At 39.6% G+C, this 22,286-nt stretch overlaps 1 protein-coding gene across 2 annotated transcripts; it reads left to right on the forward strand.

The window, feature by feature from the left end:
* The first annotated feature begins 333 nt into the window (after window positions 1-333).
* Window positions 334-22,214, forward strand: znf106a (zinc finger protein 106a). Of its 2 annotated transcripts, none has more exons than XM_049464012.1 (22): window positions 334-411; window positions 2,990-3,093; window positions 3,432-3,493; window positions 6,236-6,430; window positions 8,624-10,495; window positions 10,681-11,143; window positions 11,532-11,601; window positions 11,684-11,838; window positions 11,938-11,998; window positions 12,103-12,420; window positions 13,350-14,073; window positions 14,620-14,657; window positions 15,249-15,394; window positions 16,078-16,212; window positions 16,498-16,614; window positions 16,744-16,935; window positions 17,287-17,349; window positions 17,983-18,102; window positions 18,230-18,301; window positions 18,555-18,626; window positions 18,754-18,900; window positions 19,524-22,214. In XM_049464012.1, the coding sequence occupies exons 2-22, from the start codon at window positions 3,022-3,024 to the stop codon at window positions 19,578-19,580; spliced, it is 5,151 nt and encodes a 1,716-aa protein (XP_049319969.1). In that variant the 5' UTR covers window positions 334-411; window positions 2,990-3,021; the 3' UTR covers window positions 19,581-22,214. The 2 variants fall into 2 exon arrangements, with proteins under 2 accessions (XP_049319969.1, XP_049319970.1); XM_049464013.1 differs by lacking the exon at window positions 334-411 and adding an exon at window positions 418-487.
* Window positions 22,215-22,286: the final 72 nt, after the last annotated feature.

Below are 22,286 nucleotides of genomic sequence, written 5' to 3' on the forward strand. Positions count from 1 at the left end.
TGTTTTATATTTTGTTAAATATCAGTGTTTTTAAGGTATTTTTATTAGAACATTATTGGAAGAAACGAATAAACCTTTTACCTATTAAGGTGAAATACTGTGTGGAAATACAGTGTGGAGTTCTTGCATTCATTAAAAAAAAAAGTTAACTATTTTTAAATGTGAGAATTTATAATTGTGATTAATGGCAAGTTGTGTCAAAATCAATAATCAAACATTTGAGTTAACATGTCTAGAAATTATATTATATTATTTTATTTTAAGTTGTGTACAAATATAAATAGTTTGTTATAGATGTAGACTAGATATTAGAGACTTTTATTTTGAAATGTGTCCTGTGGTGGCCATTTTCAACAGAGATTTGCGGTTTTTAGCTTCACAGCTCGGCGCATGTTACACCGTTAACCACAAGTAAGGAACTTTAAAACTAATAAAATGCAACAGCACTGGGAAATTTAGACGAAATAAACTCCACTTAAATTAAGAGGTACATGTATAGCATTATTAGCTGCAGCGGCGTTTCTGAGTCTGTTGCTGGGTTTGTTTGGCTAATGGTAGCTATAGCCATAGCTGTGCTTTAGCCTGTGAACTGCTTTACTGAACGTTAGCTTAAGAGCAAAAGAGTCTCGCGCGGTTCACAGCCTGTCCCGCCCTGTTTAATCACTCTTACAGTATTAACACTGTGCATGAGCCGTTCTGTGGGTCAGACCGGGTTACATTAGACCTGATTTTATTCTCAGTTTTTAATCGTGTAAGTGGTAAAGCACAGTTTAACCAGGTATGTGTTCTGTTAGCCTGACTGCTAGCTTAGCTAGCGTAACTAGCCTAGCTAGCGGTAACTGTAACTGGCGGACAACCGATTTAGAGCTGGGCTTAGATAATCTCCGAATTATTAATCAGTTATACCATCTTATTTAGTGCAGCACCAGTGTGCTAATAAATCAAAGGATTTCAGATTTGAGCAGAAACCAGCCGTCACTAGTGCTGCATTCTGTTCATATCATGCGACTTAAAGTTTATTAGAAGAGCAGAAGTTTACTCCTCAATCAAAAGACAATGAATCACTGAGTTGGATAAATTTGTTTTCTGAGATAGACGACTTTCTGTTTAACTTCACAGCTGATTTCACTACACCGTTCTGGAAAAAAGAGACCACGTTAGTGTCTGAATCAGTTTCTCTGATGTTGCTATTTATAGGTAACGTTATATGTTTGAGTAAAATTAACATTGTTGTTTTATTTTATAAACCGCTTTCGACATTCCTGAACAAATTCAAATAAAAATAGTAATTTAGAGCATTTATTTGCAGAAAATGGGAAATAGCTGAAATAGCAAAAAAATATGCAGAGGCTTCAAACCATAAATAATGCAAAGAAAACAAGTTCGTAATTATAAAGTTTTAAGAGTTCAGAAATCAATATTTGGTGGAATAACCCTGGTTGTTAATCACAGTTTAATGCATCATGCCATGTTTTCCTCCACCAGTTTTACACACTGCTTTTGGATAACTTTATGCCAGTATCACTTTTTTTGCAGTAAAGCTAGTTAGCATTAACACCGGGGAGTTTGGGCTGCCCTGAGTTTTCTGATAAGAACTCCAGGTATGGATTATTTCCTACATAGTGTTTTCTCTGGTAGAGTATTTAAAAATGTATTTGTGTGCTTTATTAACAGGTTAGTTTGTTAGCTGTCATGCCATCAGAACAGCTATAGAATGTGTCTCAATGTAGCAATGTAACTGTTATGTTATTCTTTCTTAACCCAAAAGAGCATATGGTGAAATATGTGTCACAGGCCCTTAAAAAACTGTGTAAAATTCCTTACAGCACTCACTCACTGTCCTTTACTACTACTTTAACCCATGAAGTTCCTAAGTAGCATATAACTAACCTACTGAACATCCTAAGAACATCACAGGACAGGACATAATTATGTTCTTTTTTCAAACGTTTTGTTGCACAGAGAACTAAGCAATGTTATAGCTATCTTTGAAAAACCAATATCAGCTCAGTCTCTCTCAGCAATCAGAAGTAGTATTGTTTTATTTTGGTTCTGACCTGTTTGGAATATGTTTTGATGTTTTACCTTAATAAAAAATATGTTCTAAATCTTTCTGAAGTCCTAGTCTGAATAAAGTTGTAATGTTTGCCATACAGCACGTTATTTTATTATTATATAAGCTGTTAATTCTTATTCTAAAGTGGATTACCAGATATTTTATGTTTTGATAAAAGTAACATCTGCCAGTAATTGGAATACAGGCAACATTAATCTTTTATATCGGAGGCCATGTGGTACGTGAAGGATTGGGTATTTTTATTTAAGCTGTAACAGGCACCGTGTGACCTGGAGTACAGGAAGCTTTCCAGAACAGTTCTCTCTGGGACATTGAACTTGACCAGATGATCAGTGTCTTGGTTGTGCTGGAGTCTGAGCCTAGCCCCCTCAGCAGGCTGCTTTTAGCCAAATGACCACCGTGCACTCTCTCCCATGGTATTTAGACCACAGTGACGTTTAGAACAGTGACCTCTTTCCCTTCGTATGGAGAACCAGTTTAACTCTGCCAGCTTCAAGTGCTGCCATTGCTATGTATTCTAATGTGAGAGAGTTGGCTGACCCCTAATACATGTGTTGCTGTATAATTAGGCAGATAAATTGGCTCTGTTGATTGCTGCGCCAGCATGTGAGTTAAAATGGTCTTTTCTGCGAATTTGCCCAGTACCATGTTTTCTTGGAGCTAATCCTGTTTTGGTTAATAATTTCTTTGAAGACAGGGCTGCCAATTTATTGCAGTACCACGTAGCATTGGCTAGTAGCAGCACTATAATGTAACAGTTTAATTGAAAGAGTGATAATTATTAATACCTTTGAACATTATGATAATTACTGTAGTTGTAGAACAATGTCTTCTCTTTGCTAGTCGGTTGTGTTACTCTCTGTATGTGCTGTAAATATGCTGTAAGTAATGAACAGTTTATTTTCTCTTCAGATATGGCACACACATTTGCTAGGGTCTAAAAAATGGGGCCATCATCCAAGATGGAGAAAAAACGTACGTGTATCCTGTGTGATAGCGTCTACAGTTCCAGACAGGTAAATATTGTTTTTATCAATTCTGACAAAAATGATATAAATCGCAGTATAATTAATTATAACCTGTGTGTCATGATATGTGTTGTATTACCAACTATATAACCCGTCTAGCAGATAATCAGACATACTTTACTGCAGCACATGAAGCCTTTTTGGTGATTAGAATTACAGCTATGCTTTACAGCATTTTATTTAAAAGGGAAAGGCTAAGTGTGTTTTCGATAGTGTCCTTGTGTTTTTATAAGTTTGCTTGTCTTTAATTGTAGGGCTAAAGCACAGGTCAGTCACTGTGCTGCTCATTATTTAAGTTTGCATTAAACTTGTGTGTTATTTTTTAGGAGATGGATGAGCATATGAGAAGTATGCTGCATCATCGAGAACTGGAGAATCTGAAAGGCCGGTAAGTAACCGCTTGTAGATTTTTATCTCCTGAAATTTCGCACATTTCTGCATGAAATATGTAGTTCTGCAGTAAGCTTGGTCAGTACGTTAAAAAAACATATCAAAGGATAGGTCCTGGTGTTTTCAGAGCTTCACCTATTTATTATTTAACATTTTTGTTGTTTAGTTTTTGGTTGTTTTTTGATTACATGTACCTTTGGATTCAATTTTGCATTTTATTTTAAAGCATCTTTTCGTAGCAAGTGTACCTTAAAATAGCAGCTACACAATCACTTTATGGAATGATGAAGCACCATCCAATACTTTTGGGAGGATGTTGGGAGTGGGGTCAGTTGTTAATACTCTTTGGCTGAATGCAATTCAGTCCCAATATTGATACTCTAGGATCTTTCCACTGTATAGTAGACACATGTACTCCCATTACTTTTGTCCATGTGGTGTATATCTGCTATGAGTCAGAAAGTTTCCTTGTGTTGTAGGGAATAGTTTTTTTTGTTTTTTCCCCCCATTTTCACTGACATAGTTAAATGTATTTTGTGGAAATTATAAGACCAAAAGTCCAGTTATGTTTTTTATTATATATGCAATGGTGCAGTATTGTTTTTGTGGGTTATGTTTGCAAGTGAAATTCTTGAACTCTCGACACTTGATGGCATTTGACTAAGTGCATGTTATAGTTGAGAATGACTGATGAAGGGCACGTGCGTTTTTGGGCACATGCTCCCTTCAGCCTTTGAAGGGATGAGTTAAGGCAGCTGCCATAGCCAGGGCATATATATAGGGACATTGGAAACAACAGGCAGGGCCAGCACAGAGCAACTGGGTTTCTCATGTGACAATTATGTGGACCACTGGTATGTAGAAAGTGAGAATGAGGTGGCGGAAGCAAGAAATTCAGTTCAGAAGAATATGATACTGCAATGATCCTGCAACCGAAGCATAGAGGACATGACTTTGCCTTTGTTGCTTTGTGAACGTGACTGTTAAAATTTTATTTACTTGTTTGACTGAGTGCAGCATTTGAACTGTGTAGAATATATACACATATTTGAACATTTTTTATATAGATTGGTATTAGGGCTAGACGATATGGGCAGAATGTATCATCATATGTTTCTTAATTTTTATTAATGCAATATAATTCCAAAAGAGCCTACAGCCTATAGTGTTCTGCTCTTTCGGCTCGGTTTGAACACAATGGATTGACCAATGCAATGGATCAGCGCCCTGTAGGGAACGTCTCTTACATAATTTGATGTACCTTTATTCTCATAGATTTTCCTAATACTTTTTTAGTAGACACTCAAACATAAAATAAGTTTTTTTAGAGATTATACATTATTTAAATGCTTCAATTTAAAATGCAATTGTTAACAGAATTTAGATAGTAGGCCATATTTGGATCTGGAACATTTGCCAGTCAAAATAATAAAACTGGGTTGTCATTTAATATCAATCAATATCAATAATACAATCTGGTCTGAGGACTTGTGTCTCTTAATATAAAGCCTACAAAATTGGTTTAGCCACAATGTTAACAGCTGGACTGGTGATGCTAACTGTTTTTCTGAGCTGGATTAAACACTGGCTGTTGATAACATATCAATGACACTGTACTGGTTAGACAGGGTAAGATTTGCTGTTTGATATAGTGTGTGTATTATGTTGGCTCTGGTCTTCAGTTATAAAGCTTGGTAATATTGTTATATGAACCATATGTTAATCATGTCAGCATTTTCGGAAAATTTTACATCACAATATAAATAATTGTACAATTCTTTTTCAGTTTCGAATGCAGCAAACCTTTCTACATACAAAGCTAAAAGAAATTTGACAAGCAGAGAACCTGTGAATATGTAAACAGTTCTCAGGCTGTTCACTGTATTTGGGAACTGTGCCATGGCACAGTTTTTAGAGATGTAGTTTATCTGTCTGTAAGGCAGCTCTGTTCATCAGCTCATGTGCCTGGCATTCAAGGAGAGTCACTCAGGCAGGGGGGGTTTGCTACAGGCAGCTGTCTGGAGCTCATATTACAGCAAACGCCAGGGCGAGTCCCACCCTGATACGGCTCTGTAGAAAGTGAGCAGTGAGGAATGAGGGAGGGAGAGGGGTGAGGGCAGGGGGGTGCAGCTCTACAGACGAAAGCAGGCTGCTTGCCTAGTGTTCGCCGCAGAGCGCAGCAGACACCATCAGGACAGCACGCTAGGGCTGGGCTGCCACTGAGAGGGCTCCTGCCTCCAGGCTCTGTTTGTGGGGCACAAGTGGTGAGACACCATGCCACAGGCCCACCGCCGTCTGCCAGGGCCGCCACCACCTTATCCCGCGCCGCTCCAAGCCTAAAACAAAGCCCCCGGAACCCTCCACAAGATCAGGAAGATCCAGCTGTTTTTATTTTTGAGTTTTTTTGAGACTTTTTGTTTTTTTTCTCTGCATGAAATTAAGTCAGTTTGCCTCCTGATCATTTGAAATATTTTTTTTATCGCTTTGTTTTTCATTTTTCGTTTTTTTTTGTTTCCATTTTAACTTTGGAGTTTGAGTTACCTCACTCCATTTTTTTGAGTTGATACAAGAAGAAAGAACAAAGGCTGTGCTTTTGTCTCAGGCTTTGCAGACAGCGAAAGCAAAGGCCTTAATCAACAATATCAACTTAAAAGTTGATACCTTTTTATTTTTTTACGTTTTTTGATAAAGTCATGCCTGAAGGTACCATTGAGCGGCCCCTGTCCCCACTTCTCCCCAGGGATTGTGGACACGAATGCAGAGTCTGCGGGGTGACGGTGGCGAGTCTGACCGAATATGCCGATCACATCTCCAGCCCTGTGCACAAACAGCGTGTGGAGGCCCACCAGCGGCAGACCTCCATGACAGACCAAGATGAGGTGTACTTTGACAAGGAGATGGTTGAGCTTATCGAAAAACGCAAGGAATTTATCAGGTAAGGGAGCTTTTTTGTTTTTTGGTTTGTTCTTTTGTACATATTTTGGCTTTTACAGTTCGTGCTTTGATAAATTTGTATTTTTCTTACATTTTCTGCCCACATATTTTTTCCTTGTTTTCTTATGTGCATATGTTGGAAGTAAGGCTGCACATATATTACAGTATTTCAAGAGATCACAAGATTTTACCAGAAGTTCCAACATGATAATAACGCTTTTCCAATGTTTGTTTTAAGGATTTATATTGGGAAGATGGCTTGCATAGGCCTGTAATAATCACAATATTTGTCTTACAATATTATTGATCATACAATATTTGGACATAACTTGGACATAATTTTAGCTGACTTCAGTACTGCCCAATGTTTTCATAAAACAAGAAGCTCATTAACAAAAATAAGCTAGTTTGTATCTCTGTAGAACAACAGGAGTTTTCTTTTATTTATGTTTTATTTATTTAGGATATGTAAACATTTCCAATTGTAATGTCTGAATAGTTTTATATTAAAATGGTTATGGATCGTTAAAAGGATGTAATTATGTTTAACTTATTTTATTATTATTATTATTATTATTATTATTATTATTATTATTATTATAGTAGTAGCATATTTTTTTCTCCAAATGACAAAAATATAATTTAGCGCAATATATATTTTAGCACAATATATGTTCCAGAAATGTTAACAGGCATTTTGTATTAACATACCAAATGTAAATGACATTACACAAGACATAGCATGTCCTGCAATGTGGCTGTTGAACACTACCTTTTCTACATGCAGTGCATTATTGTTGAAGTTTATTTATGTTATATTGCACTTTTTATCACATCAGTTAAATGTCTGTAGGGTGTTTCACATAACATTTTTTTTCTTTGGCTCTCTGTCATGTGGTGGCCACTCAAATTTTCATGTACTAAAAGTAATAGTAGTGATAGTTTCCCTTTAATCTTTAAACTCTCTCTGTAAGCCTAATAGTAAAGACTACCTACGTGTATATAGACTGTTAATTAGACATGTCAGTATTCACCTTAATAACCAAAATAAACATGCAACACTCTTTTCAAATGTTATTTTCCCTGTTTCCTTTTGCCCTTAGCTACATGCAGTCAGGTCTATATTAAACTGGGCTACAAGCTGGAGTCATGTATCAGGAAGCCTAAAACAGCCACGACTGTTCATTTGAACTGTGTTTCTCTTCACACTATGCTCTTACTGCTTAACACACTGGGTGCTGACATTCCCACTATAACCAGGCGTGGTTAATTCTCAGGGATATGAAGAATTTTTGGCTGTATTTTCTTTTCCTTAGGCTGACCTTCCTGTGGCTAATTACAGTGGATAGTATCTGGTCCACCAAATAAAAAGATAGAGATTGTTGTAATACATTTTTGTGCTCAGAGAGTTTTATGAAATTTCAGCCTAAATGTGAGCCATCCTGCTGCGTTACAAGGTTCTGCCTTTAGAATTCTGCTGTGTCACTGAATATCTGCATTGCAGCAAAATACTGTAAGCTGCAAAGCAAAATATTGCACTCTGCTCCATTTTTCTTGGCTCTGTCAATGACATACATTTTAATACAGCCATTGCTTCTCACTGGCACTCTCTCGCCCTATCTTCTGGCTAACTTGGAGCTGACAGGTCCTGCATAACCCGGTCTTATAAGTTTCTAATTATTTGTTACTTGCTTGCTACAGCTGATGATGAAAGACTCTAGACTGTTCCTAACCTGTTTATGCAGTTAAAAATTTGATAGTCTGCACACCCAACTAGCAGACTGTGTAACTTCACTTTCCTGAGATACTGTATAACATCTTAACTTTGTTGACAGGTGAAAATCTCTTGAAAGATGTCTAACAGCCAAATCGAAAATATGTAACTGAGAAGTGAATCAGTGTATTGAAGCAGTGCCACAAGTTGTGTATGGCTGTCGGGCAAAAGTTGCCTCACAGCTGTTGTTCTGCTGTCACGTGCGGAACTTTATCCTCCTGCAAAGATCCCTTGAGACCTGACCTCTGAGGGTCAGTTAAGGCAGTGTCTCATTTTTATCTGCAGAACCTGTTTACAGTGTTATTTTTTATTTTAAGCTGTTAGGATTTCTGTTTATGGTGGAGTATTTTATTAATGCATGTATTCACACATTTGACCATTTTATTTATCCACTGTCGTCTACATTTTATACTTCTACAGGCAAGAGGAAGTTGCAACAAGGAGAGTCAGGGATGAACAGGTGACAATACAGAAGTGGCAGGATTTGAAGGAGCAGTGGTCAGGTCAGAGTCCGTGGAGGCACCAGCAGGGTGGCTTCCGTGGCCGAATGCAACCCAACTTTCCACAGTCACCCAGAAACAGGGTAGACATGAACTGGCAGGAACCACGGAGAGGGCCCAATCCTGACTGTGGCAACTGGAACAGCTGGCAGAATAGAAGTGCCACATGGCATGCTGAAGGACCTCCTGATCTACAAAGATGGGGATCCATAAATGGCCGTGGGGGGAGCCTGCACAATCGTGGAAACCTCTGGGGAGGCAGACAGGGCACCTACGGGGGCTACCCTCCCCACCAGAGAAACCAGCAGCCCTGGCCTGGTCAAGAAGTCAATCAAGGGAATTTTGAAAGAAACAACGCCTTTAACTGGCAGCGCTCCAAAGATTTTGGTGGTAACATGCAGCCACCACACCATGGAACACACTCAAAGAAACAATTCTACCAGAAGCCAATCAACAACTTTGAGAGCCAGAAAAAGGGCCACCAAAATAAGAAAGGGTCTGCTGGAGAGAATGATTGTGGCAAAGATAAAGGTCCCAAGTTAGACAAGACCTACCGCTGGGCACCATATCCTCCAGGCAAGCTTGGAGATCCTTTGCCTCAAAATGATGCACAGTGTTCCTCAGAGAAGTCGCATATTGAATGTCCTGAAAAGGGTGTGGGTGTAGATTTGAACACAAGCAGCCAGAGCCTGGCAGCGCATTCCCAGACAGATCTTCGCAGTGGTCCACATGGGGCCTCTAAATTGCAGAATGAATCACAGCAGCTGCAAAGGCAAAGTACAATCCCTACTAAGAACACCGAAAGCAATGGGAAAATTCTCACGGTCAGTCAGGCATCTGTGCGCTCTTCATTATCACCCAGATCCGAGCGGCCCACTAAACATTCCGAAAAAGGGGGCTCTACTAACCCTGGTTTTGAGACCAATCTTTCTCCAGCGACCAGTCAAGACTCTGTTAGCTCTAAAGCTTCAAAGCATTCTCACTCCAGTCAAAAGTCAGACTCCCAGTCGCAACAAGATTTCTCCACCAGTGCAGAGCAAGAACGCCTGCTGTCTAAAATGCTGCGCAAAGCCAAGGAGACGTTGCTTGTCAGAAGGGGCTCGGAGGAAAAGTCGGCCTCAGAGGATTGCCTTGAAACTAGTCTGCGTATCGAGGAAGATCTGCAGGTAGAGAGTTCAGAGCTTAACAAATCAAAAGTACAAGGTGCGGGCAAGAAAAAAATAGAAAAACACAGTGGAAGAGGGAAAGAGATTGACCGCTACAAAACACGGGACTCCCTCAGACCAGCAGTGGCAGGGCAGTCTGGCTCCTCGTCAAATGATGCCAGCCACTCCCTGCAGTCTCTGCAGGTCAGCACATCCACCATAGAGGATGAGGACGAGTGTGTAGAAAGAAATTGTGACGTTGTACAAGATCAGCTGATGCAGGCAGTGGACGAAGGCTTGGGCTCTGACAGTGAAGGCGCTCGCAGCGGGCACACACTGCAGTCTGCAGCTGGAGGCTCGGTGCCACCATTAAGCAAACTAGCCCTACCTGCCTGTCTTAAGCGGGACCTGAATCGGCACATTGGCACAAAAGCCAAGGCAGTTGCCCACGAGCCCAACCTGAACATCGCCAGACGCATTAGGAACTTGAGTGGTACACGGAAAAGTGAGAGTGAGAAGGACCCAGGCCTTAAGCCTACACTGCGGCAGCTCATCAGCTCCACCGCGAACAGGAGAAATGTCAACTGGGACCAAATGTACCAGGAGGTTCATCGCAAGAAACAAGAACAAGGCAAGGGCCAGCCGAGGTAAGACATCCCATGATAATGGATACTTTAATACACACAAGTACAACCACCTCCGCAAAGATGACACTAAAACAACTAGTTGTAGACATAGCTATAGACATAGACTTATATGTAAGTAGTGTTAGAACAAATTATGTAATGCATTTAATCCCCCAAAATTTGGCATTCTCATTCTCTTTATTCAGGTTTGGCATAGAGATGGTGCCTAATGAGCCAGAAGGCCCGAGCCACATGGAGGAGGATGACGTCCCTCTCTCTGAAGGATTCCAATGGGACTCTCTGATTGAATTTGACACAACACGAGTACCTTCTCGCACGCGGAGTATGTCTGAAAGCAATGTAGTCACTGATGGCACTGCTGCCTCCCGTTCTCTTCTCAAAGTCGAAGAACCAGAGATGGAGATATCTGACAAGCATTCAAGACCCAGCTCCAAGCTGACGCCCCAGTCTATTCAGTCGCTCTTAGAGGAGGATTGTGAAGCTCAGGGGGAAAATGAGGGCCTAGCCCAAGCTAAAGCACAGAGGGCAACAACAAGCGCAAGTGTTCCCATCCTTGATCCAGAGCCTGTTGATGGAGACAGTAGTTGTATGTCAGGAACTGAACTAAATGACTGGCAGAGTGGAGGGAAGAAACGCAGAGCAGTAGGGGTAAGTGGTTTAGCAGCATTCATGCTGTAATATTAATACTGAAAGGCTGACACTATATATAATAAGCGTTTGCATCAGGCATTATCATTGTGACCACTAATCTCTAGGGTTTCAATCCAGTGTTACCCTACATATACAAGCCAGTAGTTCTGCTAAATCAGAAAATTCTGATTGACACCCATTATCAACACCTATTGTTTTGATAATGGAGGTCATACTTGTTTGGACTAGTCTTTTGTTGTTATAATGTGAGAGTCTATTAAATTAAATTAAATTTTAAACAAAGCAAAGCTATTACTAAATCAGTTTTTATTGTAATTGTAGTTTTGTTTTAGCATGTTACCTAATCAAAACCTAATTAAGTTCCCTTGTTTTGTCTTAACATCAGGATGTTGTGTCTCCTGAAATTCCTAATTCAGAAAGGAAAAACAAGAGGCTAAAGATCAAACCTAAGAAAGGTATGACAAGTTTTAGCTCAGATTGCTCAATTCAGATGGTTTGTTTATATAATGTAATATAACATATTTTGTTACTGTTCAGAACGCTCTCAGTTGGACGAGTTGCTGGCCGTCTCTCTGCGCGAGGAGGAGCTGAACAGTTCTTTGCAGGCGGTTGACAACAGTTTAATCCAGGCCCGGGCTGCCTTGCAGGCCGCATATATGGAGGTGCAGCGTCTGCTGATGGTCAAACAGCAGGTTAGATCTTGTGAAAGTTCAACACTTCAAATTACAATATGTCTGCAAGATTTGGAAATCTGGTCAGTTTTCATTTTTAAAACTGTCTGTACGTTTCAGGTAACCACAGAAATGGGTTCCTTGAGAACCAAGCGTATAGAGATCCTGCAAGGGCTGCAAGGTATAAAATTTGTGTATAAATGATTTTTTTTAACAGGCTGCGTATTGTGTAGCCTCTAAAGGTGAGATGCTACTGAAACAAAACTTTTTCTTTTTACATTTCAGGTCATTCTGAGCTTCCACAGACCATGAGGAGCTGTGATGAGAACTTATCTACTACACCGACCGCGCCTTCATCTTTTTCCGCCCTGCCCGAACATGTTGCTCACAACAGCAGCCCAGCAGCTTCTTCATCTCTCCTCATTCCATCGCCTACCACCAGTCCTGCTCCTGTTGTTATTAAACAGGAACGTGTATCGCCTGTCGCCCTCACTCAAGAACGAGAGGCCACAGACAGCCCCATTCTTGGCCCCCATAGCACTACACCAGAGCAAGTACCTGCTGCAGTGACTGAGACAGGCGAGGAGAGGCCTGTTAGTTTAGGTAAACCAAGTTCTATCTCACAAAAACATAATTTTTGCTTACTAGACCTGATTTATAGCTCAAACTTACTCACTAACCTATAAGTAGCAGAATGAAGATGAATCCTTCTGCTTTAAAAACAAGACCTGCCAACACGTATGCATTTTGAATAACATGCATACATTTTGATCTCCTAGTATGCTTGTATGCGGATCATTCGACCTCACATTTTACCAAGTTTGTCTATTGTGAGTGTGTTCACAGCCATTCACACTTTTTTAAAGCATCAGAACTACCCTAAGGTATTTTAATATAGTGAAAAAATCAATCTATTGTGCCAGGCCTAATCCACACTACACTATTAATGTCTCCCTTTCATAAATACAGGGTACTACAAGCTATAAAAAAATTGAATCCTGATTTTAATTATCATAGAATCACAGAATATTGTGGTGGTTAATACCATTCATGTTTAAGTTTAAGTTCATGAAATACTTTCAAGATTGGCAGGTCTGCAACACTGTGACAGGTGCAATTAATATTATGCAGTTGATGTCACATTCCCTTAAGGCCTTGCTTAAGGGCCCAAGAGTGGCAGCTTGCAGAGCCAGAGTATTGAACCTGCAGCCTTTTCATTGATGGCCCTGTGCTCTAACTGCTGAGCCATCACCGTCCTTAATCTAATTAATAAACTAACTGATGAGACAAACTGGGTGTTTTAAAGCATTCAAGCACAAAGACATATAAAAAGACTTTAGCTTTCTGTAGTCTGTTAAAGGATGGCTCCATTTTTTTTTCAGTCACACAACAGCTTTTTCCCCATTTTGTGTTTGCATGTCAGTCACACTAAGCACTCGGGCTGTTATTTTGCAACTCAGTGGGTGGATGTGCATTCCCTCTGTACACTAGCTTTCAGTGGCTAATGTTTTTTTTTCTTCTGTTTGCAAAAGGCATTGCTTCCCAGCGCAGTCTTATGGTCAAAATAAGTCGGAAGGATATGGAACGTGCTGAGGAAGAGGTAGGCATGTATTTGAACACCGCATCTCGAAAATGCCGGACCACAGAAGAGTCAGTCCTAGACCCATCCTGCCCCCCTGCTACTGCGAACATTCCCATAAACCCCCTCTTCTCCAAGCCGGCCCCAGCTTCTGCTGTTCCAGAACCCAAGGCAGGAAAGCGTGTAAGGAAGCTGAAGAAGAAAAAATTACTGAAGAAGGCTCAGGCAAGCGAGCAGCCCGACATCAGTGACTCAGAACTGGACACTGATCAGCCTGCACGGCCTGTCCGCAAGCTCCGCTCCCGCCGGCGGCCCAGCGGCTCCTCTTCTTCTTCCTCTCCTCGTGCTGCTGCTGAGGAAAAAGAGGAAAATATGGAAGTTTCAGAAGCCCCTGATCCTCCGCAGACCAAGGAACCAACACCAACCCCTGCAGGGAAGGAGGCACAGGACACAGACTCTTCAGAACTGGAGATGGTGGAGCTCCCTCAAGCTGTACCCAGTGAAGTGGTCAATCTGGAGTCTTCTGACCCAGACGAGGGGGTTCCCGAGGATGTGAGCCCTGCTCAAGCTGCCAAAAAACCTGTTGCTCAGAAAAGAAGAGCCCAGAAGCTTGCCTGCAATGAGGTCACATCCACCAGTGAAATTGACACCAGCAGTGCAGTCAAGAGCAGTGAAAGGTTGGTGGTTGTGAATAAGAATCCTTTTTGTGTGGTAGCTGTAGTTCAAAGCGTTGTTAAAAAAAAAAGGCTTTTCACACAAAGTCTGATTTTCTCATCTAAGGGTGAGAAAACGAATGCACAGATATTAGTGGTTTACACCAAGTTTTAAAAAGATTGACGGTGCTCTCTTTGATGCATTGTTGGATGCATTTAATTGTCATGGTTGCAGACCACCCAAAATAGAATCATAATGGCAGCAGAACAGCTCATTGTCTTCATAGCAGAATGCAAATGCTTATATGACAAACAAAACGCTTAAAGAAAGTGGGCTTTAGTGATTTTTATGTGATGATTCCATTAAATTGAAAATTGCATGTTTTTTTGTCCACAATTAATACTTGGTGTGAACAAGCCTGTAATGTGCTTGTCAGTCTTTCTCATTGCCTGATATTCAAGATACGTTTTTAAGCTGTATGGATTTTTGGGGGGGGATTTCTTTAGTGATTTCCATAGTCCAGAAATGTGGATTGTTTTTCCTAAAATATCTCCTTTTTGTCTTTGTAGTGGGAAAAAGGTAATGACTGCGTCCAAAGCATCCTCAGGTAGGTGCTTCACAAATACTTTAAGATTTTAACGCATCTGGATTGTTGAAATATTGAATTGTTTACATTTTTTATATATTTATTTTATTTATTCAAACAACATGGTGCATTATATATATATTTAACTGCTTAGAAACATATGGCAATCAAATCAGTTAAAGTAGATGCACAATTTTCTTGTAGTGTGTATGTTCACTTGTGCTCTATGTAACCTCTGTAGGGCAGACTCAATTGAGGCTATCTCAGCCAGCCAAAATTAGAACGCTCGCACTTTCAACAGACGAAAATAGTTCAACTCCCTTAATTACTTTTTATGGGCAAGCCATTCTTAGAGGCTGGTATTTTCCTAGATCAGGCATGGCTTGCACTGCTTCTCGGAGGAGACACTGATATTACAGACCATGATGAACGTATAGCGTCATTTTGCATAAAACTCTCATGGTGCTCCTTATGAGGGTTTGAATTGCTAAAAAAGAGGAAGTATTAAATGGCTATCCAAAAATTACTTGTGGTTAGAAGTATTTTTTTAAGATAGGCTGATGTGCACACAGCCTCTTAATGTGAATGTGTGTTTTTGTGTGCCTGTATCAGATGCATCTTCAGACCCAGGAGAGGAGGAGCTGCCTACTGAGGGCTCGTTTGAGGGCCATCAGGAAGCAGTGAATGGTATGCAGATTCATAATGGTCTGCTGTTCACCTGCTCAGGAGACCGCACAGTACGAGCGTTCAGCCTGGTGGTAAGCCTCACTTTTTCGCATTACTTTTTCGTGTTCTTTATAAGGCACACAGTGCTTTGGAAATAGGCTTTGAAAAAAAGCCTTTACAAAACTGCAACACTTAACACGTTTTAATATCCTAGCAGACATACCAATAAAGCATAACATTTTTACATCAGCAGGTCTGTTTTAGGCATTAATTTACCTTAGTAGGGCTATACTAAATCTAAAGATAAATCTAATCTTGAATGTATTTACTTCATTTTACTGTTGCTGCTTAAAGGCCAACATTAGAGGAATTTGTTATTTAAATATATCAGCATTGATCTCTGAAGCAGTGGAACTGTGTTTTCTGGAATAGTTGTGCTCCATTTTTGAGATGAGTTGGGGATACATTAATTCGGTTCAAAGACATTTTTCAAAATCAAATAGAAATTCTTCCCTGATCAGTAGGGCCTTTTACCTTAACCAAAGCTGGGTAAACTGTTTTTACAATACACTAATTAAAAAAAAAAAAAAAAAAAAAAAACTGAAAAACTGTTTTCATACTTTTGTCCATATATTGTATGTGTTTTTGCACCACTTATAGAAATATAGTACAGACAGAAATACAAACTTCAGCATCCTAACAGTGATAACTATTGAATTTCACCTCCTAGGCTAACTAGATTACTCATTGCTGTGTTTTTTCTTGTGTCTTTTAGAGTCGTAAGTGTGTAGCTGTGTTCGAGGGCCACAGTAGTAAGGTAAACTGCCTGCTGGTCACGTCAGGGCCTGGTTTACCGCAGCGCCTGTACTCCGGATCCAGTGACCAGACCATCCGCTGCTATAATATCAAGGTGTGTCCTGGTGGTCTTATCTTTGAATGCTCCTCAAACTGACACTTACAATAATGGAATTTTGCTAGGTGCTCTTATGTAGATTGACTTACAATTGTATTATTTATATTATCCCATATTTGTGTTACAAAGAAGGATTAATGTAAAAAGTGGAATGCAAATACTGTATAATGAAAGTTTGCAGGGACTCTTGAAGTACAGTCTATTTTATGATGTGCTTGTTCAACTAGGGAACATCTCTGAACTAAGTCCTTTAGCTTGACAGTTTTGTTTTGTCTTTCTCAGTCACGGGAGTGTGTTCAGCAGCTCAGTCTCCCTGATCGAGTGCTTTGCCTCCACAACCGCTGGAAAGTGCTGTATGCTGGCCTGGCCAATGGCTCTGTGGTCACCTTCAGCCTTAAGGTAGAGATGCAGCCTTCTCAATCTTTTTGGATAAGAAAAAAAGGTCAAGACTTTAGCTTCAATAATGGAAGTAATCTTGTAACCATCTACTGAAACAATTGTGCTGTATCTTCCCTACTCCTCCTTTAGAACAATAAACAGTTAGATGTGTTTGAGTGCCATGGTCCACGGGCAGTGAGCTGTTTGGCCACAGCACAGGAGGGTGCTCGGCATGTGCTACTCGTCGGCTCCTATGACAGCACCATCAGTGTGAGGGATGCCAAGAGTGGCCTGCTGCTCCGCACTCTGGAGGGCCACACCAAAACTGTGCTCTGCATGAAGGTACGTAAATTAAATGTATTGAATGTATGTTTTTCATTGTCACATTTTAATCAAACTCTGCTCTGCATTGTAACACTGACATAACAGTGTTAGATGTTATAAGCTGCTGTGAGCTCCCATTATATCCATTAATAAAACAGTGTATGCTGTCATTTCCATTTACTGTCAGGACAGATGCTACTATGTTTGGCATGGCTTTAGGTTTGCATTTAGCATTTCTATTAGAGGAAATGTGTTTATAGCATGGTTATGGCAACGCTTTTTAGCAGTGTTAAGCAATTTTAAAATTGTGAATAAAAGACTAATGTTAAATTATTGGGCCCCAATATCTTCTGTATTTCCTGTCTGCAGGTGGTAAATGATCTGGTGTTTAGTGGATCCAGTGACCAATCTGTCCATGCACATAATATACATGTGAGTATCCAATATCTTCTTTTAAAGTTCTCATTCCATCATTTTTTCATTCATTTTAAACTGTCTAGTTGTGGTCTCTAGTATGAATGAATGCCATATGAGCTGTTTTTTGTGAAAAAAAAAAAGTGCTCGGGTGTTTCTATTTAGCCCTGCCTTATTTCACTGAATTACTGGTCTCTGAAGAAAGACAGGATTTCGGCTCTTGCTCATGAATAATCATTCATGCAAACATAACGCCTCTGATTGGCTAAGAGTACTGCAGCAGAGAATGCCTACCTGCCTTCCCCCACAGTCAATTTTACAGCTCTAAAACTCAAAGAACAAAATGTTTTCAGAGATACAGCCTTAGTTATAAAGATATAGCACTGAGTGCTAGGTAAAGTTAACTTTAAATTTTGCTTAACCTCAGGCTCTTAGCGTCGCTCCGAAAGAAATGTTATGAATGCTGCGGTGCGAACGGAGGCTGCATATAAAACTCATACAACTCAGAGAGACCTATTGTATTTCACAAAATATTTTTTTTTATATATATATATATATATATATATATATATATATATATATATATATATATATATATATGTTTGGAAATGGATGCATTCTATCACTGATGTCTGTGTGTGCAACTTACAGACAGGTGAGCTGGTGAGGATCTATAAGGGCCATAGCCACGCTGTCACTGTGGTTGCCATACTGGGGAAGGTGATGGTCACAGCGTGTCTTGACAAGCTGGTCCGGGTATATGAACTGCAGGTAAGAATGCAGGAAGTCATGTCTAGTATATAAAACATCTTACAGTATTACAGTGAATTGAAAGTGCTGCTGTAATTTATTAGTAAATATTGTTTAAGCACTTCCTTTATTTTGATGTTTGCCACAGTCCCACGACAGGTTGCAGGTGTATGGTGGACATTCAGACATGGTGATGTGTATGATCATCCACAAGAGCATGGTGAGTTTTCTCTAAAGCATGGTCCTTTTTTCCCATTTAACAATATATTACAGAATGATGTGGTTTAAGGGCAATATGCCCCCTTTAAAAAACAAATCTAAGCAGATTTAAAATGAATGGTAACTCATGATCAAACCACACTAGCAGAAGAGGAATATATGCACACATTGTGTCATTGTAATCGTTACAGTATTATTGAAGCCATAATATTATAACATTATATTCTACATTCATATATTTTCCTCTGCTGCAGATCTACACAGGCTGTTACAATGGTAGTGTGCAGGCTGTACGGCTGAACCTCATCCAGAACTACCGGTGCTGGGTAAGTCAATGGACCACATAACAAATATCTAAACATGTGCTCAAAACAAATGCAATGCAATTAATTAAGCAAAACGATTTACTACTAATGCAGTCACACAGCCTGTTGTATTGTGCATCTTCTACAGTGGCACGGCTGCTCGTTGATCTTTGGTGTAATGGAGCACCTGCAACAGCACCTGCTCAATGACCACACCAGTCCTACACAACAGACACTCAAGTGCCGCTGGAGGAACTGCGATGCCTTCTTCACATCTCGCAATGGCTCCAAACAGGTACCAGAGCAGCCCTTGTTCAAGCATATAGAGAGCATACAGTCACGGTCCTATCAGTGCTGTGAATCTTGGGGTGTTTTTAGGATGAATGGATTGATATAAACTGTGCAGAATCACTTAGAATAAAATAAAATGTTAAAATTTCAGATATGTTTCTGTTTGCATAGCAGGACATTTAACTAATCATATTTTAGTTGTTATTGTGATATGACTTTTCTTTATAAACATGTCAAAAGATGTTAAAGTAGCTCTTCATGGTTCAGACTGTGCTCATGTGACAACTAGGTTGGAGATGGAGTAAAGTAGAGCTTAATAATGAACACACCACAATACTTCTTAACCTGGGAAAAATGAGCACAGCTTAGTGGCTAAAAAAAATGTAGAATATTTTTTATAGTTTTATATTAATTTCAGGAAACTGACAGCGTAATCATACACCCCTACTGTAAGCCCTTAGATATCCCTGGGTCAGGTTAAACTACCTCCTCATACAAATCTATATATTTTTAGATTAGGGTGGTGGTTTTGAGCAATGATGTAAAGTTACCTTTTTAAAACTGCTACATGTATTCAAAATCTAAAATTCCCATTTAACACAGTGTGTTTTTCTCTGACCTTTGTAGGCGATGCATGGTCACATGCAGAAACACGCAGAGGAGGACAGTAAAATGGAGCCTTGAGGGGTCCTTGGAGTGTTCATCTACCCACAGAGATACCCCTTCCTTTCCCATATTGGGAATATCTCATCTACACCTCAGGATAGGAGATGTTTCCTTGTGTATATTCTTTTTCTACATGTTTAAATACCTTGAATAAAAACAGCTGTCATCTGAGAGACACAGAGCGAAAGAGAGAGAGAGGGAGAGAGAAAGATGAGCTACTGTGGCTGTTCTTGATGCCACGTTTGAATACTTAAGATTTGCAGGATTTTTAATTTTTCACTGAGGAGATGTTTTTATGTGGGGGGGGAATAAAAGTGGTTTGTCTGGTAAAATCTTTTGAAAAGAGCAGCATTCACAGTAGGCATTTAATACAGCATAATGCCACATAATTGCCTATTGAATGTGTTTGAGGCTTTTGGCATCCAAAGATTGTTCAGTTTTATTATATATGTATGTATATTTTTAGTCTCTCTTTTCCCCTCCAACAGGTTTTGTGACCGTGCTCATCTTTCCTCTTGTTCATGAATACCTGCAGTCTTCTGTAGCCTGGCTGAGTATGCACCTTAATGTTGTCCTGCCACGGCAAAGCTTTGTCATTTTTCTCTTAACCCTTCTCCTCCCGCTTGTCTCTCACCTGATTGTGCACAGTATTGTCAGCTCTGAGATTCCATGACCAAATAAAGACGAAGAATGGAAAGAACTGTGGAAAACGTTGTTGAGACAAATGTTGAGACAGGGTAAGACGATTTGTTGCTAATGCTCCCCAGCTAAAACAAACAACAAAAAACACACACCAGGTTAGGTACTGTGTGTGGCATGGGTTCAGGGATGTACTTTGTTTGGAGTGGTTTAAGGTGTGTCTTCTTGAGCAACCAGGTTTTATTTTTATGTCTTTTAATAGGAAAGTGCTTTTTGAAGATCCTCTCTGTCTTCACTTTCAGAACCAGTCTTGATTTTATGCTATAAAAAAAACACTAAAATAACTTTTTTTTTTTTTTTTGGTTTGGTTGTTTTGTTTTGTTTTTCTTTTATTTTTTCGCATGCCATTTCTGGAGAGGGAGTGGTCAACCTTATTTTTTCGTCTTCTTTTTTTCCCTCTTTTTGTTTTTATTTATTTTTCTGGTTTTGTTTTCTTCATATCTAGTCCTTTCAGTGGTTTTGATTATTTTGATTCCCACTAATGTGGAAAGATGATTTCATATATATGATGTGGGGTTGTTTCCTGTTATTGTGTAAGTGTAGCCTTTTATTTTTTTGCTTTTCTTTTTTTTTTTAATCACTTTGCCCTCCCATTTCTCATTTCTCATTAGTTGGTGTGGTTGCTCACTATTGTTAAGACATGGAGGGAAAGTGGAGGGGTTGCTGGTTTGTCGTTATTCAGAGATTGTCTTTTTAAAGAAAAAGTATTTACTGTAATAGTGACAGGTCCTGAAATATGACTGTTAAGATTGTTTAACCTACTGTGAGTTTAACTTGTGGGAGTTTGATATCATTGTTTGTTTGAATTGTTCCACAGTGAAGTTCATATAATTGAGAGTTTGAGAGTTATTTGAAGGCTTGGCAGCTCCTTTTGCGGTTTGAAGATACGGATACGAGTACAGAAGCTGGTGGCAGAGGGGCATGCAGTCAGACTTTGTGGATGATTTTCTTTGACTGTGTGAGTGTTGCAAGTTGTTGGAGTTATTGTGGGAAGTGTTTCTTTTATGGAGTGGAGAGTGTAGTACTACTAGCATCCCTCTCCCATGCCATAGCACCCAGCCATACAGGCAACACACAACAACTGTAAACTGCATTTTTCAGTGCGTCTCAAAAATGTTCTTCTATCTGAGTCCTCTGAATGAACCACTGTTTCAGATATTCTCATATTTTAAGATCAATGGACAAAAATGTGGATTGTTATACAGGAACAGTTAAGTGGTATTTATATAAGGAAGTAACCTGCTTATACTAGTTCCTACTAAACTAATACAGTTTTTTTCATATTCTAGTATATATGGTGACTGTTCCCTTCTGATAGGATTAAGCCTATTTACACCAGGTCACTTCAAGTGATTAGTTTCTGGATTGTATCCTGATAATGATACTTTAACTACGGTACATGCATTACTACTTGGCAGTAAAACACATCTCCAGTTAGTCAGATGTTGAGCCTCTTCCTGCGCTGTGCTAAAGATGGTTGTGGTTTTCCATTACACATCACATGCCCTAATGCATGGGGAGGTGTTTCAGTAGTCGAATTCATGCAACTTGAAGAGACCCATGCAGTCACCCTGCTGTAGCAAGGCTTAGATCACCTCCTGAAGTGATTTGAGGAATCAGATTTATATTAATTAAATGTCTGTTTTAAATGCATTATGTGTGCATTTACACCTGAATTTTTATATGGCTTTATAAACCTTATCCAGATATAATCCTGATACTCATTGGATGTTTGATAGAGTCTCTTTGTCGTGCTGCTGGTTTTTAATGTGGTATTTATCCACATTTTTCTTGTTGTTCCTCTCAGTGTTTGCCTCTGGCAGTAGTACCTCTTTGAATCACCTGCACAAAAGTGTGTAGCTGAAGGGAGCATTCTGTCAACCTCTTCCCTGGTACTCACAAATTTGTTCATTTCCAGCGATGACCTTGTTTCAATAAAAAAACTAATTTACAGTTTTGTCACTGTGGTGTCATGTGTTTGTGTTTGTGTGATTATTAAAAAAATATTTTCTATTCATTAAAGCA

This window comes from Astyanax mexicanus, chromosome 14 (genome assembly GCF_023375975.1).
Source record: "Astyanax mexicanus isolate ESR-SI-001 chromosome 14, AstMex3_surface, whole genome shotgun sequence".
In the NCBI taxonomy this organism is placed as follows: Eukaryota; Metazoa; Chordata; class Actinopteri; order Characiformes; family Acestrorhamphidae; genus Astyanax; species Astyanax mexicanus.